General features: G+C 37.5%; 1 protein-coding gene across 2 annotated transcripts in view; it reads right to left on the reverse strand.

Moving 5' to 3' along the window:
* Positions 1-22,132, reverse strand: part of LOC110445775 — a 164,957-nt gene that overhangs the window by 45,617 nt on the left and 97,208 nt on the right. For both annotated transcript variants that reach the window (XM_021490676.1, XM_021490595.1), the window contains exon 3: positions 7,071-8,816. In XM_021490676.1, the coding sequence (XP_021346351.1) occupies positions 7,071-8,816 (1,746 nt within the window). The remainder of the gene's footprint in view (positions 1-7,070; positions 8,817-22,132) is intronic.

The following is a 22,132-nucleotide window of genomic DNA, read 5'->3' on the forward strand; positions in this document are numbered from 1 at the left end:
ATGGAGCTGGTTTTTATATCACTGACACTGTTGTTGCACACAAAAGAGGATTTTTAAAGTGCTGCTGTCACTAAAGGTACCACACACACTTGTAGAGACTGGATTAACACCTGTATTAGTCCCTCAGGTGTGTAACAGACAACCTGTATCCAATGTACAGAGGCCAGGAAATGGTTGATGCCACCAGCCTCTTGTAAGATAAAGTATACCAATAAAAAGGCTCTGCATCAATGCCAGAAATTGTCAAGATGCCAAATTTATCGCAACAATATGTCATACTGGGCTTTGTTTTATGCAACATCAGCTGGTATCAATGAACAGCTAATATCTTTTTGTCAGAGGACCAGCTACCTGCTATAAGTTCATTTAGTCTGCCACTGTGCACCCCTACAGAGATATACACACTTTTTTACACTACAGTACAAGGATCATATATTTGCAATTTGTACAGTGTCATCAGCTTATTTCAAATTACATTGATGAATGAGACTCGTTAATCGACTACAGAAAACAATTCTGACATAATTTGTGCACTCCTGAAAACAGAGTTTTTTTCCCAGAAGATTTTCATTACTGCCTAGACACTTCATACATGTACAGTATGTAATGTGTTAAGGCATTCTCAGTCAGGTTCTGTTTCTCGGTAGTAGATTCTAATGAGCTCACAACACTTATTACACACCCCGAGGAAAACGTTAGGAACGCCCGCCAATTAACACTGAAAACAATATCCAATGTCCTTGAAACAATCACCACAGTTCCAATCAGTCTTTTTTAACACCGAAAAAAAATTCCTTGTAAAATATCATAGAAGATATGTCAATTGTAGGAAACATCCAAGGCCTCAGAGTCGTCCGAGTCTTTCTGAAGAATACTAAAACTGAATTGAGGACCCTTACATAACTGAAGTATGTCATAAAAATACAAAACCAACATAAAAAGCAATAAAGATGACAGCACTCCAAAAGACTTTATCCTGAATAAGAGCGCTTAGCCCTTTGTAGTAGTCATTGAGTCACAAGTAACGTTCTAACTCTCCAACATTCCATCTGACAATGTTTGTGTCTGTCCATGGTAAATGAATATATTAGATTTGTCTGTGGCATCCTTAGGAAGAGTCATAGGCAAAAAAGGTTTTTATGATACTTCTGATGCTATTGAATAAAAGCTAAATAATATTTCTTATGTCCAATGAAGAATAAAGTGCTGAAATGCTTCGTGTAATTCAAACGAAATACATCACACTATGCAGTGGGTTTTTTTCATCTTGTAAAATAAAATGTGTTTATCATAAAAAGCACTTTAAATCTTGTATCCACTAAGAAAAACATGTGATAAGATGCAGTGCTGATTGAAACAAAACAAAAACAAAAAATTATCTGTAAGACATGAATGCCCCCCTCGCCATGTGAAATTTGGCCTTGACCTTGGAACCTTAAAACACAGAGATAACAGGGTATTCTCATACATGACTTTTGCATAAAAATTTGATAAAAATCCATCAGGAAATAAAGTTGATAAAATGATGACACTGAATTATATATAGTAATGGTGACCTTGGCTTTGACCTTGGAATCCTATAATATGAAATCATCTGATGTATTTGCATACTTTTGACATTTGTAAAAAGCTTGATGAAAACCTGTCAAATGATGAAGCTGTTAGAGTGTTTACATTCAATATCATTCATTGGGACGGAGGACGGGACATGGGCAACACTATATGCCCCCCCCCCCCCCCCCCGATAAAATGAAAATGTTTTTATGTTGTTATACTGAAATATCGGTGCAGTAGACAGCTACAAACTTGTCAATGCTGGAAGATAATGTTGGCGGCGAACTGCCAGAATCTGGCATGATAGGCTCCCGGTGGAGATATACAAGGCTTTCGATGCACTTATACAGGTAGATCTGGAGTATCAGTATGTGTAATCCTTCCATCCCTCGCTCGCCTTGAGGTCTCCAGTGTTTGAAGCACAAATTAAAAGTAGACATGTGTTTAACTTCAAACACAAACATTCAAATTCCTGTTTTAAAATAAGTCCTCCAAAATTAAGTCAGCGATACATACAATGATGTTAAATTCCTCTAAAGTGTGCTGGTTTGTACACTTTGTACTGTATACACTAAAGTATCTGTAGCCCAAATCCTCCTCCATCTTGTCACGAACACTGAGTAAAACAACAGGGCTGGACCCTGTATTTACAGTGATGTCAGAGATCGTCATTGATGTTACACCTGGGGAAACCTTTAACAAGATGAAGGATACCTACCTGGAGGGTACCTGAGTCTCGAGACCACAGGTACGTCACCACCAAAGCAAGGGGTCCTAAGATAGCTTACTTGCCACTGTACCTATGTATACATCTTTATGTTTACATCAGTACAACAAATTCTTTGTCAACTTAACCACATATTAAAGTATATGTTCTCGCGCTGATATTTGCATAAATATCATAATTAATCCTACATATGTCTAGATTTATGATAAAAACAATCAGATAAAATATAAAAACCCGATCTTTTTTGTTAAATATTACTTAAACACATATCACTCACTATTCTTTAAAATGTCATTAAACTAACAATTCTTTTAAAAAACACCTGAATGCCTCCTAAAAGGCTGGTAACCTCTCCTGGTCATTAATATCAATGATGAAGAAACGACCACCTAGAGGTGTTTCTGCTTGCTGTGCACAATTTGAATTCCATCTCCTGTTATTCATTATAAATTTGTTAAAAGGTGATATAATTAGTGGTGATGTTTTGAAAAGAGAAAAGAATGTGTTTGCTGATTTTGACTGGAGGGGTTCATGCACTTACAAAATTCTTTAAATGTCAAACTTCAAATTCATACAAAAATACACTTTTCAGTAGTGTGAACACTAAATGTTACAAGTGGTACACATTTTAATCTAGAAACTCTCTGTGTATTATAGACTGTACACTTTAGTGCACCACAGGTAATGCGGTAGTATATTATAGACTGTACACTTTAGTGCACTTTAATGCAGTAGTGTATTGTACTACAGGGGTCGTATTCATGAAACCGTTTTCTTCCTGAAGCATGGTTTCTGTGCTCAAACCATGCAGCTTTCTTGTAACTCACTTAAAATAAAAAGTCAAACGTTAACATTGAAAACAGTATTCAGCTTTAAGTCTCTGAAATTCTTTCCCAACCATTGAGAGAAAAACATTTTTTTTTATTAATTTATAACTAAAACAATAAATTAGGTTTCACAGAGCACAAAAAACATGCTTATACGCATGAGAACGGTTTCATGAATATGGGCCCTGGACTTAGTGTAATGAATATGTGTATACACAAAATACTGATAGATGTCTGTGATAGACCTAGGGCAAGTTTACTTTCTGACCAACACTTCTACACAAGACACTGACCACAAGACACTCATAGCATCATGACTGACTTACTGACCAACAGGATACTGTGGTCAAGTTTAGATCACTAGTATCTACTTTTATCTCACACCCCAAGGATGGACTGACATTTTACATGGATATATTATACACACTTATGATACTTTCAATAAAGGTAGAATTTGTTTTAGAGTTACCTCCCTTCAACTACTTTATTTTGTTGATGGTAATAATTTTAACGCACATTTCTGGATCAGCCACTTTATGCCTTCCCAAACTTTCATTTTTTTTCAGTATTTATTCATTTTGCTTGGAACATATATATTATGTATCTCTTACTACTAAATCAAACGGTAGCAGGTACCCTTGCCTGACAAGCCACACATGATACTGAGGGACATGACCTGATACAGATCTTAGTCAAATCTCAGATACACAGATACTGGTGTGTTATACCCTATATTTCCTGGTCAGTGTCAGCTGTCTGACACCCAACCTATCACCTCGATCACACAGGGGCCAGGCTTAATCTCCTACATATACATTCAATATCATTAACGCAAATGTTTTAAAGACTGGTACTGTTACCCAAAATTTATTTCAGTAATCAGCAAAACATGATATATTCAATTTTAAAGTCATTTACATTGTAACTGCCATTGGTTTCATTATTCCATGGTCTGTAAAATCAGTAAGAGAATGACAGCCTTGCCTTCATACATTAATGAATTATTGGAGAAAACAAATAATAAGCTTGTGATCGATGATTATGACTACTATCCAATCTTGTTGAGTTTATTATCAAGTATATCGGTCAATTTAACTGCATAACACCATTTTCAGCGTACTAAACAATTAGGAATGTTGCCGAATCTGCTGATTTAATTGTTACCCTTAACTAATATTTGGTGGTACATGTATCAGTAATGTAAGCTATAGAAACCTTATATCTCTTTCTTAGTCAAAACAGCATGTAATGCATGTAAAAATCCCCAAACCAGTGTGGACTGATGCATTCTACCAACGGACCATTCCCAATGGTCAAGGGAAGACCTGTACACAACCTGGTAGAGAGAGGTGGAAACAGTGTGGACTGATACATTCTACCAACGGACCATTCCCAATGGTCAAGGGAAGACCTGTATACAACCTGGTAGAGAGAGGTGTAAACAGTGTGGATCGATACATGCTACCAACGGACCATTCCCAATGGTCAAGGGAAGACCTGTATACAATCTGGTAGAGAGGTGTAAACAGTGTGGACTGATACATTCTACCAACGGACCATTCCCACTGGTCAAGGGAAGACCTGTATACAAGCTGGTTGAGAGAGGTTTAAACAGTGTGGACTGATACATTCTACCAACGGACCATTCCCAATGGTCAAGGGAAGACCTGGATACAAGCTGGTAGAGAGAGGTGTAAACAGTGTGGACCGATACATGCTACCAACAGACCATTCCCAATGGTCAAGGGAAGACCTGTATATAACCTGGTAGAGAGAGGTGTAAACAGTGTGGACCGATACATTCTACCAACGGACCATTCCCAATTAATGGTCAAGGGAAGACCTGTATACAAGCTAGTAGAGCTAGGTGTAAACAAACAGCTGGCATGCTGGCCACCACTTAATGTGTTATTCTGTATATATATATCTATTATCATTTGTGTCTGGTTCAATCAAACAGATGTACAACAGACACAACACTGCCTGGCTACTGTCCAGCTCACTGACCACATACTGGAACGGTGATGGACATTGATAATGGACATAATCTCATCCTGAGGTAGGAAGTGCCCATCCCTGTAGACTGACCAGTAGACCAAAGGTTCCTATAACCCTGATATAATTGTAATGGGGAGACCGAGACAGTCCATCTGTCTTCTACAAGTCAATATCATTGGATATCAGACTCTAATCTGTATCTTCCCTAGTGAGTCAGTAATTTCAGGAACGAAACCTGTCAAACAATATTTTAGTGTAGTAAGCAGTTTGTCTAATATGTGTATTACCAGCTTCTGTATGAGTCAATGAAGAACACCAGTCTATCATATGATATACTTCCTAGTATGCTGGTGCCCATTTGTACTGAATGGTAGATTAGAACACTTAGAATAATACACTAAATACATAATAGTGACAGCTAGCTGCTAAAGTGGATTTGAGCTTCTGACCTTCAACTGTGCTATGCTGCCTGCACTCAGCCAGAAGCCAGAGTAAAATAAAAGAAATAAGGCATGTTTAAGCAAATTGTATTACTACAGGACCAAAGCCCTATTTAAGAGTCCAATCAGGTCTGCAGTACTAGTGCCTTGCACCAAAATACATTGCATTGTGAAACCTTAGCTAGTATTACCACATATATTACAGTAAAAAACTCCAAAAAAGTGTTGGGTGGTCGGGTTGGTCAGTGGAATTTAAATTCGCCTTTCACCAAGGCAGTTTGGGTTTGATTCCCTGATCAGACATGAAAAGGTGACATGTGTCCGACCGTGAGGTGGGTGTTCTCCAGGTACCGCGGTTTACTCCCACATTAAGACCCTCTTCACCCTACCCATTGGGCCAAAAAGAATGATTAATGTTAAGGATAAACTTGTTTCATAATTGTTGTAAATTGAATCAAGCTTACATTTCATTTGAAAAAAGTTGAATCATACTTGAGGAACATTTACCACAAAGGGTTTTACATGCACGGTAGAGCTACAATGCTGTAATGCATTAATGAGGGGGAACAGAGACTTACTCACTGCCTTTGATTATTAGGGCACAATCACATGTAACCAATTACCCAGGACTAAAGCCCCTGTGTCGAGGACACAGGCAATGAATGACTACAAAACATATGTGTATCAAACACCAATAACATACTGAGACACTAGTACATGTGACCTTCTATACATCTATACACAGACAATACACACCGTAAGAGATTCTGTCTTATCTATACTAACAATTAACCAAAGACAAAACAGACAAATGATTCTCCCCAATGTTTAAAACAATGTGTTTCTGATTGAATAAAGAATATATGTATTTATAGTAAGTTACATACAATGAATTAATTGGTTTGTACCTCAATTAGTCCGTAATGATGACGTGAATATGCTACTGCCAGAATTTCTTGTTTTAGTTTCTTTATATATTAATCATACACAAAGGAACAGGTTTCTGATAAACAATGCTATATTTAAAAGCCAATAACGATGACCTGTATGTACCGAACTAACAATTACTAGGAGTAAAAAGAAAGCTAGCTTTATTAAAGAGTAATAACCAACCACTGTAAGTATCTAATGATCGACCCTCTACAGTAAATATATATAGAAACACCATCTAATGGTCTCTTCACAACAGCACCAAGCTAATAACACATCTGGTGGGCTGTAATTCTTTATGAGTGTTTTGCCAGTTGCGGAACCATTATCTACCAGCACCTGTAACCATTAGTTAAGTGTTAGCCTTGTATTATATTTTCTAATGCTAATGTCATGTCTCACATCCCTAAACCTAAACGAAAGTGCTTCAATTTCGTCTCACATTCCCTAAATCTTATTGTAACACATCCTTAAGGCAAATCTTACATCCCTTAAATCAAATCTTACATCCCTTAAATCAAATCTCATTTCCCCCAAGTCTCATCTTGACTGTCGCTGAAATATACACTTAACTACCACTTCTTGACCTCTTACCTTTATTGACTCACTGCTGGAATGTACGCTGACATCACGTTGTATTCCACTGTCATTGCTGTTACTGGACGTCATTTCGCCCTGACCAAGGGCCGAGAATTTCTCCAGGTCTTGACCACCGGACCCTGATGGTTGGACCGATGATTTCAACCCGTCGGTATCACACACTGTACTAGTCGCACTGATCAGCGAAGCACTGTCTACGTTGGAACTTGTCAGCGACGAACAGGTCGAGATAGAATCTGTGTCTATTTTGTTTGGTGAATTATCCATAGTTAATTCAAAAGGACTCTCCTTAAGCGGAGAACTCGGAAGACTTAGATTTGAGTTTCTCCGTGAAATGGACATCAAAGGAGGCTTTGGACTGATAGGGCGTCTCGGATGATTCTCAATTCCTAACATAGATTTAATATTACCAGGGTCGTCTATCGTCCGTGATGATTGTAAAATGGGCCGACGAGTCGGAATACTATCACTAGTCCGTCTCACATTCATGTTGTTAGCACTATTGCCGGCATTCTGCACAAACAGATCAGCAGATGTATGTCTCCGACGGAATTTCAAACTTGAAAAGGGAGAATTAGGAGCAGATTCACTGACTGCATGAATATCAAGATCACCTTGAAAAGCAGCTATGGGAGGGGTGGGAGGTTCATCAGAGTTTGCCTTAGTTGGGCTTAAATCTCCCTTTTCCTTTTTACCGGTGAACAAACCTTTCAGAGACATTTTCTTCATAAAAGATTCCCTTGTAGATTGCTCACCTTTGAGATTCTTTTCATTAAAAGATTTCCGTTTGAATAAAAGCCTCTGTAAAAATCCGGGACTTTTAGGGCGGAGCTCCATACTGGTGACACTACCAGATCTACTGAGCCCCTGTCCATCCTCCTCCCCCCCTGTGCTGCTTGACCGGGACTTCATCTCTACAGCTCCTTTCTCTGTAGCTTCCTTGAAGCTTGAATTTCGCTTCAATTTACTTTTTCCGTCTATTTGATCCGACATTTCCCGGAAACTCTTACTTCGCCGAGCCCTTGCGTCTCGCAATGATTTCCTGATCTTCCTCATTGTGGAGTTTGGATCAGTATCTTGCATAGATGTCAGCTGATTTTCGTCCACAGAAAGTGGTCGAGGAATCCTACTGCCATTGTCGGGTTTATTCCGCTTTTGAACACCTTGTTGAGACACATTTGCACTTTCACCATCCTGATCACCGTCCTGATCATCGTCCTCAGTGTCAATCACAGTAACGTTTCCATCATTTCTGAGAAACACATCAGCATCATCGTTATTTACATCCTCAGAATCGTCATCATAATCGCCATCGTTATCATCACACAAGTGCGGATCGGAGTATGAAATGCGTTTGAGATGTTTCCTGTGCGGGTTATTGTTGACCCTGTTCTGCTGATCAGTTCTGTCATTCTGAACATCACACCCGACGTTAATGTCATTGTCATGTGATCCATTCAGGACAGGAATTTCCTCTGTCCCGTCATACCCTGTCTCAATAACAAAATGGCCATCCTTGTACACAATCCGAGATCCACCGTAGGACAGTGTCCCTGTGGGAAGACTTTGGCTGCGGTTGAAGGAGCGGGACGGTGCCGGACTCCTGTTGTTATGGTAGCGGTCAGCTGACGATGTAGATTTGTGACATGGTCGTCTTTCCTTTTTATTTTTGTTATTTTTCACATTTGCATTGTTGTCATCGCCCGTATTCTCTTCCAATTCCACGATCTCGGAAAGCAACTGAAACGACACAAGGATACCAATATATAGTCTAAAATCAAATTGGAATAAATAATATACAAAGGGCAGTTACCAATCCATGAGTGCAGTTGAATTCTATCACTGATAATCTCAATGACATTGATTGTCTTCCATATACAAAATATATGTTAATATTAATAGCATTTCTTAGTTCTTGTTACAGTTGAGTCATAATTCATCAAGTTAATCAATGTCTGAAAGGCTGCACCAATATCAATCCATGATAAAAATTCAGTGAAATCCAGTAAAATTTATGAAGAGTCAACAACTCCATACCATGTTTCCTCAAAATCATTCTGATCCATACTGACAATAGCCTATAGGGTTGAATCTAAATTCTCCTGTTTTCTACTGTACTGTTATATCACCGCGCGACAAAACACCAAATGTCGTTGGGTGAGGCTGTAAGTCAGCTACACTGATATCAGCTAACTGTCACAATTATCTCAATGCATATGTCAAAACTTTTAACACCAAACCTTTGTTTCAGCGAAATTTACAGTAAATATTCTTCAATTCGCAGGTTACAATATTACACTTTATTACAATCTGATGATTTCCACACCATCACCAGGACAATGGATAAACTTTGAAGAATAGAAATCTATGTCTCAAAATATAGACAGACCATTCACAAACACAAACACATGGACATTCGTGAAATTCTGATATTTGAAGCCCTCAAATATTGTGGACCATTACTACATATTAATGCAGTGAGCAAAACACTTGTATAATGGGCATGGTTTCTCATGCATGTGTCATTCCGCTTAGTGATGAATATACAGGTTTGGTATAGAAAGTGACACTTCCCAATGCACATTCTCATGTAATATGTAAATTAAACAAGTTTAACACAAATTGTACATTATAATTGATCTTCCTTCAATTTCTCTTTTTAAATCAATGAAAAAGCAGCATAATACATCAATATATTAGATGTAAAGCTTTATAATAATATGATTTGTAGAATGTCAGGATGTCTTCTTTTAACTTAATTGCAGTAAGTTTGATCTAGTACTTTAAAAACTCTACACATTGTCATCCAACCATGATTGTACAATTATTCCCAGGCAACATTAACTCTGCAATTTCACATTTAATATGTTATTTAATATACTCTTTACTTCACTTGTTACTTATTATTTCAAACATAAAAACTATCTTTATTTTGTAATTGTATTTCAACTCAGCAGCATTAATCCAATTTCCAGTTCACTTCTGACAAATTACATCAACACAATTACGATTTTTACTTTCCTAATTTTAGACTAATTTTGAGTCATCCATCTGCTCTTTTAAATTATCGCCCCATGTAATTGAAGAAATTTAGTTTTTTTATGCATATATACCATGTAATGAGGGTTTATAATAATATTAGAAAATGTAAAACAGCAATTCATTAATTCTTTACTGGGGGTGATATTAGCTGTAATGTAATTATCTTCTCATTCATCACTCAAGATCTACTAGAATTTGCAGTAAGATATTAAAAAGATATAATGTTTATTTGAAAGATGTAATTAGAAAATTTCCAACTACACTCCCNATAGACACATCAGAGCCTTGCTAATGTTTGAATACCAACATCAGGAATGGTTTTAATGTTTTCTGGGATAATTTGCAGTTTCCAGCAGAATTTTACACAGCTAATTTCCTCTTTGACTGTTTTAGCGGTGTGGGGTGGCTGGGCCTATAGACGGGGGTGTCAGTGAAAAGGTTTTTTCTCAAACTGTTTAAACTGTATATAAAAAATGAACACTTTCTTACATTTTTTTATACACTAATCTGGAAGCAATTATGTAACTGTGTAAAGAGATATTGCGTAAAACACATGCCAGGGTTTTTTTAAATAAAGGGTTCATTGAGAGGGGCCCCCAAAACTCATTTCCATATAAATCTTGAGTTACATTTATGGTTAAAAAGTGCATGAGAAATATTCGGAGATGTCACCCTATCAGGGTTCTGTATGCTCCAGTGCATGTCTGTCACCACTAGACACATTATCTCAATTCCACAGCAGGCAAATCATGTGTAAAAATGTACCAACCACAGCAGATTAGTCACATGTACATATGTACCCAATATTTCTGCCCAAGAGTATATAAACAATGGTTTAAGTTTCAAAATATCACTGCCAACAGGTCTGAGGAACTTGTTAAGCATCAACAAGAGTTAGAATATTATTATAATTCAATAATGATATAAAATATAATTGCATTTCTGCAAGCATAATCTTTCATACAATATTACCAACATCAAATATGTCCTTTAGGCCAATCAAAGTAACTTTTTCAGTTTTACATTCAGAAAACAAAAAACGTTTTTTTAATTTTCCAAACGTTTGTATCTTAATTGTGTCTATATACATAGGGAAACAAATCCTGATTTTATGGTATGTATAAAAGGGGGCATGGAATCTCTTGTGTTGACAGATAAATTGAGGATTGGTAGGGTAAACCTAAACAGACACATTTTTTATTTGGCCTTGTTATCTCCGTAAATCCCTTATCGATGTCCATTAACAATACTACACCAAAACCCCATAAGTCATTAATCTTGTCTCCATTAAGCCACTGTAAAGGATTATTAGGTGTCGACTAGATTAGGGCGTTAATACCCTAACAGGGGTGCCTGATCCCTATGATATGGAGGTCCACACACATAGGGTTTCTGGCTGAGGCCCCTGATAGATCTCTCACCAGCCCCTAACACAGCCCGTGACAGCCCCATTAATGACATAATGTTACGGATCCCATCACAGATTACACAACTTATGAGTTTTCTAAACAATGACTCCCGCCATGTCAGATCCTCTGAATCAATATGTCGCCCATTAATTCCGTAAGTGTGGTAGATTATTATCCACTACCATAAAACCAGCTTTGTGGCTAAGTACGCTTAATACACTGCTATCTGATTGTTGAGTTATTTATTGTTTTAATTCTAGCTCAATTCACCAATTTATGTTCGATTCAATCCTAACCCTCTTCTCTATCCGAGTTTTACAGCCACTTTGTACTAGGAAGAAATCATAAATCCCATCAGACTATTGTGTGTTTCATTATTCTCCGAGCTCTACATTACTGCTTTGTAACACTGTGTAATGATACCTTAAGTAACATGTCTAATAAATCTTCTGTTCAAGTTTATATCATATCAACGGACTGTCATATCCAGCAGGTCACATACACTTTAACTCCTACACTAGAAATGGGACAAATGCAGTATGGCTATTGAAATGATGCTCTGACAAAACAGGGGAAAGGTATTATCCTCACAGAAGTAGCAGATCTCGGCCTGGTCAGTTTTAAGCAACCTAATGTTGCTTAGATGATAGATTGTCATCCAGGGAGGTCGTAGGTTTCAATCTGAATCAAAGTCTGGCATGACATGTCTCAGTCTCCTTGTATGTAATGTACTTTTTTCACGGGTCTCCATGTAATTTTTTGATTCGTCCATATTCTGTCTTTGTTTCATTGATATGGTTTTGTTCAACCTTCAGTATTATTCTTGTCATTTACAGCATTTCTAAAAGCTAACCTCCAAGCTTTTCTGAACCATTAACTTCCAACCATTCCAGAGTCAAAATGCCAATACTTTGAGTTCAGCTCACAACTTTTCCAGAATCAAACTTCCAAACTTTCTAAACTTAAATCCAACTTTAGCAGTCAACCTTCCAAGGTTTCCAGAATTAAACTCACAGCGTTTCTGAAATCAGACTTTTCAATTTCAGACCTTCTCACAACACAATTTCCACAGTTTTTTTTATTACAATTTCGGTATGGATAGCAATTTAAGCGCCCAAACGAAACTTATGTATATTTTTTTCCCACTGAGTGTGGAGTGTCACATAAGTGAGTGAAAACAAACTCCCATTGACCTCTGTTGCCTTGTCGTTCTACTTATGACTAGAACAAGACCCCTTTCTACAAGTGTACCATTATCTACCAATGTTAATACACCATAATACTTTCTAATGTTTCAAAATTACCATAGTTCCTCTAACATATAGAATGTACACCATATCAATTATTTGTTACAATTACTATGTGAAATTGTGATGTACTGATCAGGTCTGTTCTGTCCTACCAGCCTACCCATGTATGTCCCGTCGGCATGTTGTTAAAGTGACATTTCTATATATATATTTTAAAATGTGTTGAAACGAATTTATTATCAAGTTTCCAGTCCTTACAGATAAATCTTGTTACAATTACTCTGAACACAATCCACGTGTTTGTATATATATAATTGATGGAAACAATAACTCCAGTGTAGATAGACTAAGGTCCCTTAAATGGATTACATCTTTTCTCTTTTTCCGCTTTCTTTTCCTTACTAGCCTTACCTCATTACAGGGTATCACTAGATCACTTAATGGCCTGAAATGACCTAGCTTATAACTGTGTTCATTGGCCACAATAAACAATAAACAAATATTGGCCGGAGGGATGTTATTGTATCCCAAACAGTAGATGGAGCACTATATACATACCAGGTAACAGCAAACACTCATTATTGCTTCGAAAGAAAATGTCTAGACTGATTCCAGATATCCCAGATGAAATTCTAAACTGTAAAATTATTTTGTAAACATTATTTACTGTCATCTGTGAGCATCATTTTATAGTAATATCTAACAGAAAGTAAACATTTTTAGCTTCATATAAAAGGTGATAATGTTCTCGTTGATTTCTCTTAAAACTCATTTGTTGATATTTTTATCCAAACCTATTATAACATAGGTTTTCCTGAATGAGTTACTGTGAAATCACTAATTCTGGTGGGGTTTTAATTTCTTGATTTTATTGGATATCTTCTTCCATGAATTCATAGGTTCACAAAATAATTACAAGTTTGACATAAACCAATTCACCGTATGAGTGGGTACTAGTAATCAACAAGTTCATGAGTTCAACAAGTTCGCGAAAATATCTGATATATCGGTAAGTCTTTATGTGACCAAGACAAATGATAATAGGAGCAGTTTGTTCCAATTTCTTACAAGTACACTGTAATGCCAAGTAAACCTGTCTAGACGTAGTTATGCCTAACTGCTATATATCATAAAGTTATGTTCAGAATGACTTCCAAAACTACCTTGTATTTGATGCAAGAGTAATTCTCAAATGCCCAGAACATGATATCGGGTGTACACATGTATTCAAACATCATAAAACTCTGTAGAACCCACAGCCATCTTGATAGGAGCTATGTTACTGATCAAGTCTACACACACAAAAACAGATGAGGACATATGTTTTCTAATGAAAATCAGGAGTAGATGTTGACTATAATGAAATCCGGCCATACCTCAGAGGAATTTATGGGATCTATATGGCATGAAATTAACCGAAAGTACCTAGCTCCAACCCGGTCTCTGAGCTCGAGTTCAGAGCCAGAGTCATCTAAAGTTTTGGCGTTCTTGCAAGGCATATCACAAGAGCCGATCCTAAGTTCAAATTCTGCAAACCAATTTCCACTCATTTGTCGACAGTTGCTGTTACCAAATTTTACGGAGATTTCTACGCTTTTGATTTTCAGACCTGTTTAAAGAGTGCAGTATATTATGAAACTGACTACCAGCTCCAAAGTTAATGCAAAGATTTTTCAAGCTGCATTTTACTACTGGCTTATATTATCTCCCCCTAGTTTGAAACTTTGGATCAGGCATCCAAATGATCAAAATTTTATGTATCCTTTTTTAAAGAATATAATTCATAAGTCAAGAGACGGAAACCAGTCTAGCTTAAACATGAAATGTATATTAGCATCAGTCAACTGTGACACAACCAGGGTTAGGGGTCCTTATTCACTTCCGTATAAGTTTAGATAACTGTTATATTTTTAGAGTTAATATTGTGATACTGAAATCATATTTTCACCTCATCACCTATGATAAATGATATTTTTACACAGAAACCCTTCAGTTACAAATGCAATCAAATGAAACCTTGATTCAGAACATGTTGTAAGACAAGTTTTTTCAGACAAACTACATGTAACAATTAGTCAAAAGAGTAAAGCTATCAGAATGTCAACATCAGTTTGCACATTGTTGTAGGATCAATGTTAACAGCTTTACCTTGAGAAGTTACTTGCTAGTCTAACCTAATCAAATCTTATTTGATGAAGTATCTACATATAGCTCTTGCCCAAACAGACCAGCTGATATGGCGAGGATTTACATAATCTCAAACAGAAATGAATAATGTATAAATGGGACGTGTTACTCTATGAAAGCTTGCTTAAAGCATGGTAAGCATTTATGCACATTTTCAGAGTTTGCTAATTTGAAATTGAAATAAATTGCTCAGGTGCCATTCTAAGACATTTTGCCTCTTCTATATTTATATCAACACAATTAACACACCTACATAACTTATGTCAAGTGTCCAGCTTAATTAACAACACTTCGTTGACAGTTGACAGAAAAATTGTTTGTTTTGTCAGTAATATGCAATAGGTTTTACCATTCCAGGGAGTGTTTTTCATTTCATCATCATAAATCATAACTCATCTTAATACAGTAGGGAATAATGTGCAAACAACTCACAGGAGAGCCCTGATACAGATCACGACCTGTACGTCTACCATTTTGAATAAAATATGTTGAAATGAAAAGCAAACAACTCATCAAGTGATAGATCCACTATTTTCAACATGCCTTCCTTAAAACAGCTTCCTGAAGAGGCTAAAATTTTGAGAAAAACTTTGGAGAAAGCCAGACATTCCCTTCTGAAGAGACTGTAAAGTTTTTAGAAAACTTTCGAGAAAGACATCAACTTACATAGAAATTAAACAATTTGAAATTGAAAGGAAGAGACCAATTAAGGTTTCTCTGAAATGCCCCCACCCCGACAATCATCAACACACACCAAACCCCTACCCCACCTCTAAATTCTTATGTATTCAATTTGTTCTAGCTAGGAAGGACCTATATAATTGAGAGGGAATATCTGCTGCACTGCGACTGGAATTGAACCTCAATCTACAATTTATTGACCACTTCAGCTGAATGGACATACATATTCCATTTTGAATGATGGATCTTTTTCCTCGTCTACATTATCAAGTTATAAATAGAAATGCAGAGATTGCTTGTGTCAAGTTTTGCTTTAATCAAGTTGCTATATTAAAGCAGATTCTTGAATATATATAATCTAAGAGGCCTCCCCCCCCCCCCCCCCCCCCCCNGGCGCTATACATGATGTATAGGTGAGATTGAGTTCCACACAACACAAAGACATTAGAACCAGCGGCTATCTCAAAATCGCAATCAATAGGAATAGCCGATAGTGTTTAATTAAAAGGAGCCGTGTAAATGGACCTGGAACTGTCAGCTTTATCTGGTACCAATACATCTCCCAGGAACAGCCTCAGTACGAACCCTCCACTGACAGTTTCCCCAACCTACTTTTTATATATTCTGATTATCACCTTCTTCCTTTTCTAGACATGTAATGATAACTATTGAATCCATGCCAGATAAAAATAATTTTGTGGAGTTTTAAAACTGTAACAACTTACCTGTAAAAGAACTCTACAATATTTTTTTGTTTTTAGTTTCAAGCTGATACACAGAACCCTGAATAATCCAGAAAAATGTGGGAAAAAATAACTGAACTAGAATCCAATGTATACAAACACAAATTTCTATGTAAGAATCTGTGCACTCGAAAACCTGTACAAATCAGACGTTCTGATCTGAGCCCCGTTACATGTGCAGATAACGTTTTCAATAGACTAAGGTTCCAGTTGTTATTGGTTTAGACAGGTTTTACCGTACCATTTCACCAGATACAAATTGACCTTGCTTACTATGTAAGAGCTTCCACTTTGTTTAGTATAGTTTAGTCTAGGATTAAGTTCGAAATAAATGACAATCTCCTTTAAACAATATATTGATTGGACAGAGATATATCTATAGTCGGTTATTTCCGACTAGTATACCCTAGTGAGTTTTATCAAAGTCTATCGAAGTATACAGAAACGATACTAATGCATTCCAATAACCTACTACCCAGGAATAACTTAATGTAAAAAAATAATTCCTTTATATCACTGCGGATATTCATTACTGATTAGGAGTTTAGAATTACATACAGTAATTGTGGCCGACTAAAAGCAATGGTACTGCATATTCCTATATCTCAAATTACACCTCGGTATTATAGCAGATTGAATTAGTGGCTCATTAATTCCTATTAACCGACTATAACAATGTAATGAACACAGCTCTAGTCCCAGTGGAGAGTAGCTGTGATGTAATTACATTAGGTAGGGTTGTCTGTACAGGGAGCTGTTTGTGGCCAGGCTGGGGGGAGGCTCGCTATTACTAGTACATGTAAACCAGACAAATGAAACCCCCATACCAGTCCTAGAGTACACCTCAAACACCTCCAGATAGAGTACATGAAAGTACAGTGTATTGGGCCTATGTTACTGTCACAGTACTTAAAACACAGATTGTACTGCAACAAATGAATTTAAAACCTATAGACCAGTAATATATATGTTTTATACTAAAATGATATGGTCCCATCACTTTCAGAGAAAAATAGGATTATCATGGTCTATATCATGATGTAACGATCGTCCTATGAAAATACATGAGATTACCTTGTTATCGACTTTTTCATCCCCAAAAAATGTCAAATTTATTTATTTGCCTTGTAATAATTCACCTTTGCACATACCCTTTTATTTAGTTGAAGAGCGACCAGGTATAGACAGTGCATACAATCCTGATGCTACGTACCATGATGCTCCTGTGTATGAGTTCTAAACACTTAACATTAGTGCCACAGTATACACAGTATGTACACACACCCACAGTAAGTACTAACAGTACCACCATTGGGGACTACAGAACACTAAACCTGTCAGGTTATGACTGGGAATGACACAATCTTATCATCACTGCCACAAACATCAACACCAGCACAAACAAACATCATAAATCATCCAGCTTTCTCCTGGAATTCACAATGGAAATTCTCTTTGAATGCTTAGAAACCATTAGTGGTCTTTAACATAGAGACCCTGTGCACCCTCCCCCCTCTCCCATTTCACCACCACCATCCCCATCCTCCCAACTCTACACCATCAATCACCAATCAGGTTACTTTCCAAACCTAACACCATCAGAAACATGTTCATCATGTGACTTTTCCCTCTGGAAGACCTCCACATTAACAGACATGAGGGAAAATGATCTTTTTTCCTTCAACTCGTCACATTAACACAAACTACAAGCTCTCTGTTTCAAGTTTTTAACCATAACATACTTCTATTGCACACCTCCTCTTCTTCAAACAAAATACCTCTCGTTTATCTTACTCCATCATTCCACCTTATTTCTCACCCTTTACTCTCAAACATGCATCCTCCACTACCAAAAAACATCCTTTAAAATAAATGCTTTTGTTAAAAACAAACAAACCCCTCCCATCTGATATACTCACTTTCCTCACAAACCCCTACCATCTAATATACTCCCTTTCCTCACAAACCCCTCCCATCTAATATACTCCCTTTCTTCACAAACCCCTCCCATCTAATATACTCCCTTTCTTCACAAACCCCTCCCATCTAATATACTCCCTTTCCTCACAAACCCCTCCCATCTAATATACTCCCTTTCCTCACAAACCCCTCCCATCTAATATACTCCCTTTCCTCACAATCCCTTCCCATCTAATATACTCACTTTCCTCACAAACCCCTCCCATCTAATATACTCTCTTTCCTCACAAACCCCTCCCATCTAATATACTTCCTTTCCTCACAATCCCCTCCCATCTAATATACTCCCTTTCCTCACAAACCCCTCCCATCAGACTACCTCCCCTTGCTTACACATGAGCCATTTCCTCAAACAAACCTTTACATCTGAATTAAATCTTTCCTCTAAATCAAACATTCAATCCCCCTTAAACTAAACCAACCACCCCTACACACCAGCCATCTTCTAAAAGAAACCCTATCACTCCCCTTGAACAAGCCTCTAACATAATATTATTTCCTATCCTTTGCATTACTTCCCTTCTATGATAATTAGCCCCTGCATCATATTATCATCTCCCCCTCAGAGAAACCCCTTCCCCCTCAAGGATGATATTTCCTAGGCACAAGACCACTAAACCTACCTGTGTACAGTCGAGATTCTCCAGGAACTGTCTAAAGTCGCCGTCAAGAATGCAAACACTTCCCATGTTAGAGGGTTGGTGGGGATTTATATCAATCATGTTTGTACTTCCATCCCCTACTACACCTCCTCCTCGCCTATATATAAACTACAACACAGACATCGTAAACTCCTCGCGTCACAGGGAAAATAACATCCAAAATAACGTCTCATCACAGGGCAAATATCATCCAAAATATTGTTTCGACACACAGTATATAACATCCAAAATATTTTCTCATCCAAAGGCAGAAAAGCATTCAAAATAATATTTCATCACGAGGCAACCAACATTCAAGACACCGTCTCGTCACAAGGCAAATAACATCCAAAATACTGTCTCAGTAAATCACACTTCATGTTATATTCAAAATATTGTCAAGTTAAATCACTGCTGTTTCGGGGAAGATTACGTCCAAAATATTGTCGCTCTGTCAGTTCTAACACAACAATAGCCACAGCCTACACAATGTAAACACCACACCAATTGCTAGCATGTGATCCAGATTTAAATCTCAAACCCCTGTGCTGTTTGGCTGATGGCCGTGCACAGTTGGGTTAGCACTGGTACCGCTGTCTCTGCTGTGTGTGTAGGATCGTATCCAATCCATGTGTGTAAGCACTCCTGCCCCTACTCCTTAAAATATTGACTCTAATTGACTTATCTTGTAAATCTGTAGATATGTGTTGATTTAAAATTTGAATATGCAGACCGTTTTTATTACTGGCCAACGTGAAGGAGATGAGAGTTGCATGGCCACTGTACAAAATTTGAAATCTCAAGTGGAATCGGAGTGGATCAGCTGTATGCAGCTATTCAGAGGCTCGGAGTCACTGTGTGGTTGAGCTCCACACTTCAGTAACCCTGCCTTGTTATAAGGTAGAAAGTCAGTAAAAAGCTACTCCGTTTATAATGGATACTTGTGTTCCAGACACCCCTTGACCTCAGTAAACTGTCTATTGTTTTGTAACTACCGGTAGCCAGCAGCTACTACGACCATCAGTTCTGTTTTTTTGTGAATGGCCTTCTCCTTACACCTGAAGAAACAACTTTCACTTTTATGTATAAAGCTCACTTTGGATGGATACAAAACTAACACATTCTCCTTTTAAAACCAGATGTGTTTTTGTTTATAGTTTTAAAACCACAAATGATTCCCCAGGCTAAAATCAGCTATATTTCACAGATTCAGTAGCTCCAGTTGCAAATTAATTAGTTTCCGTGGTTATGGGGAGTGTTCCTCAATGGCAGACAGAACTTACATCCCATAATTTTCCACTTGACTTGGTTGGCGTGGTGACCTGTCAGAGTTATCATTCCAATGTGCTTGATATTCACAGCCTGTACTCTTAGAAAATGTTCACTAATTACTGATGGAATTGTTCTTTCATTATACGTGTATAACTCCCAACAGATGCTTGTAAATCATTGAGCATTGGATAAATATTAATACGCAAAAATCAAACACAACTGCTATGCAATTGCATGCAAACAATTTTCTTTCTTTCAATAAGTCACGCAATATTGATGAATAGTTTTCAGAATCCCATTCAACACTTTTAGCAATAATATCTCCAACAACAATTTTAAAATCTCCAGTTTCTTCTGCACAGTAATTAACAAGAGGATCTCTATAACAACCAGTCAGTGTAATAAATAATAAATCCAAAGGTGAAAAACAAAATCTTATCCAGAAGTTAGTACTGTGTCTGTAGTCCGTGTTTACCTGCCAGAACAGGTAGTGCCTGTCTACCACTGACCTGCCGTTGTTACACTGGTTATGATTAATAACTAGCTACTTTTCCACTCTAATTATAAGTTCTGCTGTGGCTTTGTCAGGCAGCAGACTGTTGGATTGTTTGTTGTAATGTTACCACAGGGCCTCCAGTCTTTGTCTAACACACAGCCCCGAGTCGTTGTAGTCACCTTCCACTATACGCCTCTACACTGCACTTAGACTAGTAAATTGGTATCACAGTCCATTACCGTGTCTGTATTGTTTGTGAGGAATTCCAGTCTTATTACAAAACACCTACAAATCCTTGGTCTTGTTCCTAACAGTTTGTCAGGCTGTGCATCCATACGGGCTCGTACTTTCACTTTCATACGTGATAATGGTATAACCTGGTATATTTGTTTGCCTGCAGTATACCATGCTCCTAGTCTGTGTGTGAGGCAATAGTTGTTGAATTTACAGGTTAGTTTTACATGGTCATGCGGAATTTACTGCAGAGATTTTGACTATATAAGTCTGTGCAACAAGACTGTCCATATGGACTATAGGCCTGTAAGTGAATGAATGTATCCAAATGAATAATTATTTAGGTACTGTCTGTGTAAGTATACCTCCTGTCACATAGAGCACACCTGAAGCAGAGGTACCAATGCTACCAGTCAGTGTATGTCCATTACTACCAATGTCTGACCATTACCACACCTGTGTCTGACCATTACCACACCTGTGTCTGACCATTAGCATTTACCTGTGCACCTCTTGACAGGTCATAAATAACAGCTGCACTCTGTGGTGTCAAGGTCCTATAGGTAATATAAGGTTGTACACCTTAATAGCCTGAATACTGCAAACTGTTCTGATCACATTCACTATGTCCATGTTTTTAGGGTTAAAACCTTAGTAAACCTTGGACAGATAGAGTTATATCGCACTGAAAAGGTATTGCCCAAAACACAAAGACAAGAGATTTTCAAAATAGAGTTGGCACATAAGTGTTTATCATATGTCAAGTGCACCACTCCATTCAATTTAGTCAGTCCATTGCACTTTTATGATGGATATATACAGATAGCCTGAATGGCCCCATTAGGGTCTCCATAAGGAGAGTCTCTATCCTATTAAGGTACAGTAATAGCCTTAAGTGTCAAGTCGTTATGTAAGCAGTAAAGTCCACTTTGAGCCTTAGCACCTGTCCTGGTCAGCTTTAGTGGGGAATATTAATACTCTCTGTCTGTGCAGATGGTAATTATATTCAGCCCCCTAGCTGGACTGACCACACCTTGAGATTTAGTCCACACCCCAGCTTGACTGACCAGCACACCTCTGTATAATAGGTAGATACTCTATACTCATGCAGTCACACAGTA

This window comes from Mizuhopecten yessoensis, unplaced genomic scaffold (assembly GCF_002113885.1).
Source record: "Mizuhopecten yessoensis strain PY_sf001 unplaced genomic scaffold, ASM211388v2 scaffold29, whole genome shotgun sequence".
In the NCBI taxonomy this organism is placed as follows: Eukaryota; Metazoa; Mollusca; class Bivalvia; order Pectinida; family Pectinidae; genus Mizuhopecten; species Mizuhopecten yessoensis.